The sequence below is a fragment of the Chrysochloris asiatica genome, unplaced genomic scaffold, assembly GCF_000296735.1.
Source record: "Chrysochloris asiatica unplaced genomic scaffold, ChrAsi1.0 scaffold00313, whole genome shotgun sequence".
NCBI classification, from domain to species: Eukaryota; Metazoa; Chordata; class Mammalia; order Afrosoricida; family Chrysochloridae; genus Chrysochloris; species Chrysochloris asiatica.
The window spans coordinates 1,280,814-1,290,134 of record NW_006408831.1 but is presented as its reverse complement, the minus strand read 5'-3'; the positions used below and the strand labels follow the sequence as shown (position 1 = coordinate 1,290,134).

The 9,321-nt window shown below is 36.6% G+C and overlaps 1 protein-coding gene across 1 annotated transcript in view; it reads left to right on the top strand.

Moving 5' to 3' along the window:
• PAPD4 (PAP associated domain containing 4) overlaps nt 1–9,321 on the top strand; it is a 115,298-nt gene that overhangs the window by 21,227 nt on the left and 84,750 nt on the right. Inside the window, exons 5-8 of the mRNA XM_006875183.1 lie at nt 4,175–4,289; nt 4,381–4,472; nt 6,296–6,374; nt 8,144–8,213. Coding sequence (XP_006875245.1) covers nt 4,175–4,289; nt 4,381–4,472; nt 6,296–6,374; nt 8,144–8,213 — 356 coding nt within the window. The remainder of the gene's footprint in view (nt 1–4,174; nt 4,290–4,380; nt 4,473–6,295; nt 6,375–8,143; nt 8,214–9,321) is intronic.

Below are 9,321 nucleotides of genomic sequence, written 5' to 3'. Positions count from 1 at the left end.
GGCTGTGAACCTTAAGGTCAGCGGTTCGAAACTACCAGCCGCTCCGCGGGAGAAAAATGAGGCTTTCTACTCCCGTAAAGATTTATACCCTCGGGAACCCTGTACAGGGTTGTTATGGGTCGGAACCAACTCGATGGCACTTAACAACAACAACAAATATTTGTGAAAGTTTGCTTTATAGTAGGTACAAGAGAGATAATGGTATACTAGATATACTAGTTAGTCTCTTATGGAATATAGAGGTATCGTAAGAGAGCCATTGAAAATAATCATGTAAATCACAGTTTCATTTAAATATTTATGTGTGCTAGAAGAAAAATTACAAGGTGCAGGGAAGATGTATTTGAGGCCTTAGGGAAGGTCTAGAGGAGGTAGACCTGTTTGAGCTGAGATAGAAGGATGATTGTTGTTGTATGCAGTCAAATCAGTTCTGACTTATGGTTTCCCTATATACGGTTTCCAAGGAGGGGCTGCTGGGTGTGAACTGCCGACCGTGTTGTTAGTCCCGCACCAGGATTCATTCAGAAGGATGAATTGTTGTTAAGTGTCGTTGAGTTGGTTCCAAGTCATAGTGACCCTGTATTAAGTTTTCTGAGGAGTGGCTGGTGGGTTTGAACTGCTGACCTTGCATTCCAGTGCTTGTCCTATAGTTCCACTCCAGGACTCCAAAGGACGAGTTGTTGTTGTGATGCTGCCGAGTCGATTCTGACCCATAGCCACCCTGCATACGGTTTCCAAGGAGCAGCTGGTGAGCTTGAGCCACCTGTCTTGCAGTTTGACGGATTAACCCACAGCGCCAAGTAGGAGTTAACAAATCGAGAGTGGTGTGGGTGGAAAGACTGCTTTCAGAGAGGGGCTAGCATGTATGGAAGTCTTAATGTGGAAAGGAACATAGGGTGTGCAAAGAACTAAAAGGAAGTCAGGTAGCTAAAGCTTAGTAAATTGGGAGAATGGCTGATGGTGTGGTTGGAGAAGAGGGAAAAGGGATCGATCATTCAGGGTTGCCAGTTCAAACCCACCATTTTTTTTCTGTGACAAAAATAATGATTGTGTGCTCTCATAAAGATTTACAATCTCAGAATCCCTAAGGAGCAGTTAGTTTCTGTTGTATAGGGTTGTTATGAGTCAGAATTGACTTGATTTGTGACTGTGAACTGACTGTAAATTGTAGCCTATGAAGCTCCCTCCAGTTTTGGTTGCTGTTACACAGATTTGGATTTCTTAATTTGTAGAGAGTTATGTAGACCATTTGGTTTCTAGATGTGTAGTCTCTTGTTCAGTGCTGTTGAGTCATTTCCTATTCACAGCAACCCTGTATGGGTTTCCAAGGAGTGTCTATCTATGCATTGATTTTGATGGCAAAGGGTTTTTGGTTTTGTTAGACCTGACAAGGGATCATGTTGCTAAATCATGATAAAAGAGAGTGGTTCAAGGGATGCATTGTGGAATATAGACCGATAAGGGAAAGAAATAATTTCATTTGGGTTCAGATGGGTTGGGAGAAAAGGGAGGATTCAAGGGGATTCAGGTTTTTATGGTTCTGGTCTGGTGTGGTGATGGTATGCCATGGAGTTGATTCTGATGAATAGTAACCCTGTATAGGTTTTCTGAGGAGTGGTTGGTAAGTTTGAACTGATGACCGTGAGATTCAAACCAACCTAGTGGTTTCGTGCTTTATCCTTCAGTGCCACACCAGGTATGAGTAAGAAAATGAAAAATGGACTAACTGGAGAGATTGAAACCAAGATTCTTGTTGAATGCAATCCAGTTGGTTTCAACTCTATGCATAACAGGTGAAGTACAGCCCAGTGTTGGGCCATCCTCACAGTTGTATTTAAGTCCATTGTTGCAACCATGTGCCCATTCATCTTGTTAGGGTCTTCCTCTTTTTCGTTGACCCTGTACTTCACCAAGTGTGGTATCCTTTTCCAGGGACTGGTCCATACTGATAACATGTTCAAAGTACTTGAAACAAAGTCTGGCATCCCCGCAAAGTAAGAGTACATTTTCGCATCTGGTTGTACTTCTTCAAAGACAGATTTGTGTGTTCTTTTGGAAGTCTGTGGTACTGTCAGTATTTTTCAACACCATAATTCAAATAAATCCATTCTTTACCAATCTTCTTTATTCATTGTTCAGCTTTCACATGCATATGAGGCTATTGAAAATACCATGACTTGGGTCAGGTGCACTTTATTCCTCAAAGTGGCCTCTTTGCTCTTTAACACTTTCACAGAGGTCTTTTGCAGTAGATTTACCCAATGTAGTGTGTGGTTTAATTTCTTGACTGCTGCTTCCTTGAGTACTTATTGAAGATCCAAGTAAAAATAAATCATTGACAGCTTCAATCTTTTCTACGTTTTTATTGATATTATTTATGATATTATTGGTCTAGTTGTGAGGAATTTTGTTTTCTTTACATTGAGGTACAATCTATACTGAAGCCTTTGGTCTTCATCAATAAGTATTTCAAGTTCTCGTTGCTTTTAGCAAGCAAGGTGTTTGTTTCATCTGCATATTACATACTGTTCTTCCTCTAATCCTGATGCTGTGTTCTTCTTCGTGTAATCCATTTTCTAAGATTATTTGCTTAGCATACAGATTTAATAAGTATGGTGAAAGAATACAACTCTGACACACATTTCCCAATTTTAATTCACTCAGTACCTCCGTGTTCTGTTTGGACGACTGCCTCTTGGGTCTTTGTATAGGTTCTTCATGAGCACAACTAAGTTTTCTGGAATTCTTATTCTTCACAATGTTATCCTTAGTTTAGCATCTCACAGTCCATTTCCTAAGTTCATACTTTGTACATTCCACTTTCCAAATATTAATGGATGTGTGCATCTGTTTCTTCTTATTTTGAGTCTAGCCTCATCAGCAGATGAAGATCCAAAAGTTTTGCTCCATCCATGTCAGTAAGGTTCACTCTAAAGAGGCACTTCATCATCTGCTGTATTTTGAGTGCCTTCCAACTTGAGAGGCTTATTTTCCATGACTATATCAAGACAGTGTTTTGCTGCTCTTCATAAGGTGGTCTAATTCTTCAGAAGTAGACCACCAATTTCTTTTTCCTGGTCTGTTGTTAGTCTAGTAGCTCCGTTAAAGCCTATCCACCAGGTGACCCTGATGGTATTTGAAATACTAATGACATAGCTTCCAGCCACCATACTATCGGAAATATGTGGGGAAGCCAAGCTAGTATATTAGAATTGAAAATTTCAGAGCTAGAGCAGTTTAATTTTATTGTAAAGACTGCGTTTGTGGTTATGGGAATAGAACAGTGATAAAAACTATTGATGTAAAAGAAGTCCAGAAATGGTGGGAGCATGTTGTTGTGCTGTATATCCTATTGTAGATACATCAGTCAATCACCTATAGCGATGGTAAGAATTGGATTGGAAGGGAAAGTGTAAATCTATTAATAGATAACAGGGAGATCAGTAGGTGGCAACAAGAAGACAGATTTCAGGGCAATATTGTATGAATGGGGAAGAGGGTTATTTGAATGAGTATAGAAGACCAAACAGGAGTTTTTGTTTCTTAAACATCTTTTATATATCGTAGTCATTGTCTGAATACCAGAGGTTGGGTTAGATAGTAAACATTTTAGACTTTGCCACTTGCCTATGGTTTCTGTTGCCTTTTCATGTTTGCTTGCCTTTGTATCTCTTTAAAAAAAATACAAAACACTTTCTTAGTACATGTTGTTGTTGTTAAGTGCTGTTGAGTCTATTCTGACCCATAGCGACTCTGTATAGGGTTTCCAAGAAGTGACTGGTGAGCTTGAACCACCGACCTTGCAGTTCATATGATTTTGCAGTCTGACGCATTTAGCTCACAGCGCCACACCAGGCATAGGCCATACAAAAAGAAATAGCACCTGAGGTTGTAGTTTAATGACCTATGGATTATACTCACTATGGATTTTGTGACTCTACTTTTCTGTTACAAGTAATGTTTTACATTGTAAAATTTATATGTAGTTTCTCAAGCTTTTTCCCGTCTGTACTTGAGTAGTAGTAGTCTTGTATTGCAGAGTATTGAGGAGATTGTATATATTTATTTTTTAATGTTACCAGTATTACTGATTTATACTTCTCAGTGTGGTAATTACTTTGCATTTCTGAAAAGTCATAATATTTTTATCTTTATTTTTTTGTGGTGATTCAAGTTGAGTCAGCAGATACTGGAGCTATTTGAAACATGTCAGCAGCAAATAAGTGATTTAAAGAAGAAAGAAGTTTGTCGGACTTTGCTTCAGAGAGAAATTCAGCTGTTATTTCCACGTATGTTACCTTGTTACGCTATTCCCTCATGTTAACATAGTCCTGTTTTTAATTTTAAATAATACCTTGTTATTCTCCTTTATTTTTGTAGAAAGCAGACTTTTTTTGGTTGGATCCTCTTTGAATGGATTTGGTACCCGGACCAGTGATGGTGATTTATGCCTAGTAGTTAAAGAGGAGCCAGTAAGTAATGGAACATTTATTCCAAGAACGTTTTTCATGTTAAGTCATTTAATAAACATATAGAAGTCATTGAGGAAAAAAACTGTGTGTAGTAATTCAGGCAAAGCCAGGAAACGCATTGGTTTAAGACATATAAATATTAAGAATAACAGCTATAGCATTTTTTTAGTTCTAAGTTGTTAAAAGTGAGATGGCTTCAGCATGTGTTTTTAAAGGGCTCTGCTTCTATTTTGAAATGTCATTGGGTTAGCTATATTTCCAGAATGCAGCAAATTGAAAAAGTAAGGAAAAAGAGTATTCTTGTCATATTGCCTTTCCATTTACATTCTCAGTGATTCTATTTTTAATCTTTATTTTTTTTTCTCTTGAAAATGCTGTGGAGCTTGGGTTTATTATGGGATATCAATGACTTCAATGAAATTAAAAATAAGATTTACTGTGCTTTATTACACTTAATCTACTATTTTGTGCTGATATTTTGGCATTGTTTCTTTTAGTAGATAGCTTTAATATAACAAGAATTGATGTTTAATAAACTGACCCGAAGCAGTCTTTTTAAGATCCTGAGGTCATTTCTGAATTGATACAGATTAAATTAAATACAAGTATGCGCAACATAATGTAGTTTTGGGAAACATCCAACTGCATAAACATCCTTGAGGTGATGAGGAAGGGTTTACTTGGAAGGTCACCAAGAGGTGGGACCAGCGTTGAGTTTGTGGTGCCTTAGCAGCTGCAGTGCAGCTTGTAGCCTCCCCTGCCCACCCTCCAGCCATATAGAAGCTGTCGCTACTTCCACTGGTGAGTGCCCTGCCCATCTGCCCTGAGTCTTTTTCCCCTTTGGGGGAAATGCTGGGTTGCAGCCTCTCTACTACATTTTTTGGGACTTTGATTCTGACCAGGCTTCCCAGGGGCTGTTCAGTGTCGAGTCCAGATGCAGCCATTTTCAGTTGCTAATTTACCAACTCCCGAGACTTCAGGCACTCAGGAGAGCCAGAGCTGTTTGAGGGAGTGTTACTTTGATATATCTGTATCAAATATTTATAAACATGTACTGTATGTAATACGATTTTTACACAACATTCAATCCAAATCACTTAACGTCCTATTTCACAGAATGTATGTGGACGTTAAGCAACACATACCTGTTCAATTTAATTTTACAAGTGTGCCTTATAATGTTCCAATTCTTTCAAAATACAAAAAAGGGTGTTAATGGTAATGCATATTTTTTTTGCCATTCCTATTATTCCATCAATAGAATTAGTTTCTAGTTACTGCAAACTAAAGAGTTTTATTCCATAAAAGAAACAGCTTATTTTCTAGTCTTCAAAGAAGTAAAAAAAAAATCTTAGAGAGTGTAAAAGTTTTGGTTAAAACTTGCTCTCATACAGTTAGACTACTTGCAGGCACATCCCACTAATTCTGCCGTTGTAGTCGGATGTCTGCGTCTTGTTGTCATAGCTGGCACTCATGTTAGAGATAGGCTTATCTGTTAGCAGCTTACAATTTAGATAAGGAAATATGTTACAGAATGTTGAGATTCTGCTTTATTTTGTTGGAGAAATTGCTTTTTGTATGTTTATACTGAAGAATACATTATATATATGGCTATTTCAGTATTAAAAATTATGCTTTAAGTTTAAAGTTAAGTACTTGATTTAGAAATGTTGAAGCGTTAAAGATTGACTATAACGTAAGTTAGTGTCTACTGAAAAAATAACTCAGAAGTTATCTTTTATATTTTGTTGAGGTACTTTCTAGAAAGTGAAACTCTAAGCTTAGAATGATAATGAAAAAACACTTTATTTTTAACTTTTCAGTGTTTTTTTCAGGTAAATCAGAAGACTGAAGCACGGCATATACTCACCTTAGTCCATAAACACTTCTGTACTAGACTTTGTAAGTCTGACATGCCTCAAGCTCATATGTCATCTGACATAACTATTTAAAATGTCTCTCACTGTATTTTTATTCTGGTAAGAGTTGTTTGTTTTCTGGTCAGGATAGATATAATGTGGATTCTTTTATTTTGAATGGTTTCCTTTTAATTTTTTATTAAATGGAGGAGTGACTATTCAGTGACTCTTTATTCTGCTTATTCACAAGATATCTCACTGAATGTAGTGGAGGATTCAAAGATGTTATGCCTCAGTTCTTTTTCTCAAAAGGATATAGACTATTAGGAGGGAAACTAGAACATGAGTACAAATATGAGTAATGTAAAGTATCTGTGAAAAGCTGAAGGAGTGATTCAGATACAGCCCTATACATGTTAACATGAGGGAGAAAAAAATTCCAGATTTTTTGTAATTACGTGCATCTTTTCTTGTTTTAAAAATACTATCACTGAATATGAAGCCCAAATGTTGTATTATTCCAATACAATGCAGAGTGGTAGACAAGGCCATTTTATTTTAAGATTTAATTCTTTGAATAATTTCATTCTAAGCAGATTTTAATCCACATGTTAAGCCATCTCAAATATTTAATTTTATACTTCCACAGATTATTGTGGACACTTGAAGTCATAATAACTACATGATGTTGGAAAGATGATTTGCCCATTTATTAGCAAATATTTGTTATATGCCAGGCTTTGAACTGGGAAATACAGTTATTGCCCTTGAATAGCTTAAAATCTATTATGGGAGAGATAGAGATCAAATGATTATACTACAGTGAGGTTCAGTTACAAAGGGGTAATTCATCTTTTAAGTGGATTTTTGATGGCTGTTATTAGAATCATAAAATGTTAATAATTGATAAGACCTTGAGGGATCATCAAATGAAGGGTGTTTTGATTGCCTATTTAAAAAGTTAAGGTATCTGGTAATTAAATAAGTTCAGTAGCTTACCCGGGAGTAAAGTTTGTTGGTGTCAAAACGCTGTACTTGGAGCTGAAAACTTTTAACTCCAAATCTTTTTTTCATTAATATTCTCTGGATTCCTAAACATAATTTCCATTTTGAGACTTGACTTATTTTATAATTTTGATAGTAAAAACATTGTAACAAAAAATAGGTAGTAATTAAATATTCCAATTTTATTTTTTTGAAAATTCACTTTAGTTAAGAGTGAAGAATTTGCTCACTTATGAAAGGTTTACAGTTTCTTCTTTATATGTTTCTGTATTTCCTAATTTCTATAAATATAGTGAACATTTTAATTCAAACTCAGAAAGAAAATCTTTAAAAGTTAGTTGGAATAAAAAAAAATTATCTGTCTGTCTATCTATCTATCTATCTATCTATCTATCTATCTATCTATCTATCAAATGAGCCTTTCTTCTTAGAGGTTCTACTTATTTGAATGTGCCCTCTACTCTATTTTTATCTCGTTTCAGGCATTTCTACATTTAAGATTCTTTTGTAAATATTATTTTTATAGCTACATAATACTTCATGTGCTGCACCAAAATGTAGCGAGCTAGCTTCTTGTTGCTAGCTTGGATATAAAACTATTAGACCGCATTTCTGAAAAGCTTAATATTAATAAAATCTCTTAAAGATTGGACCCTGCAGTAATAGAAGATTTCAGTGATGTCCTCATTTTGTTTTCTTTCATAAAGACTATATTTTAACTTTGTAAAATGCATAGATTAGAAAATGTGCGTGTTAATGGATTTGAAAAACATTTAGAGATATTCACATTATATTCTTTATGTTTAGCTGGCTACATTGAGAGACCTCAGTTGATTCGAGCAAAAGTGCCAATTGTTAAGTTCAGGGATAAAGTCAGGTAAGTAGCTATTGAACTCTTTCCTTTACTTTAAATCATTGTTATGTGTTCACGTGATGTACATAATTGAGAAATGTATACTGTAGACCCCTATACGTGGGTAGCTTTGAGGAGGGGTTGACTAGATGGCAGTAGGCTTGGTTTAGAGTAATTGCATATAATGGTGTCTGATTAGAATTGGGATTTGGTTAGGTTGTTTCATATTAGTATATAGAGAATGGTGTTAGTTGTCCTACATAGTCTAATGTCCAACAAAGTCAGTGGAGTCTTAGTGTGGAACTTTGGGTAAATGCACTGGACTGTAAGGTCTCTTTGACCTGCAAGGTTGGCTGTTTCAGCTCACCAGCCGCGCCTCAGAAACCCTATACAGAGTTGCTTTGTATCAGTACTGACTTGACAGCACTTAACAACAGCAACATAATCTGTATGCTAAAATTATGTATACCAGTTATAACTTAATGGGCTTCTATGGCAACTGTCTTTTCTTCTTTTGCATTTTGCACACATTCTCAATTTTTACTCTAATTCAGGTTGCAAAGTCGTGGTGTTAGGTAAAAGTTGAATTATATATGCTGAGGTATACATAGATAAATAGGCAATGTAGTTAATTATATTGCAGAAGTTGTTGTTATTAGGTGCCATCAAGTTGGTACTGACTCATAGCAACCCTATGCACAACAGAATGAGACATTGCCCAGTCCTGGGCCAACCTCACAATTGTTGCCACACTTGAGCCCATTGATGCTGCCACTTTGCCAATCCATCTTGCTGGGGGTCTTCCTCGCTTTCTCCGACCCTTTACCCTACCCAACATGATACCCTTCTCCAGCAACTGACTGGTCCCTCCTGACAATATGTGTGAAGTATGAGAGGTGAAGTTTGGCCTTCCTGGCCTCTAAGGAGCACTCTGGCTGCACTTATTCCAACACACAACTGTTGGTTCTTTTGGCTGCCCATGGTACTTTGAATATTCTTCTCCAACACCATAATTCAAATGCATCAGTTCTGGGATCTTCCATATTCACTGTCCGGCTTTCGCATGCATATGAGGTTATTGAAAATACCATGGCTTGGGTCAGGCGCACCTTAGTCCTCAAGCTGACATTTT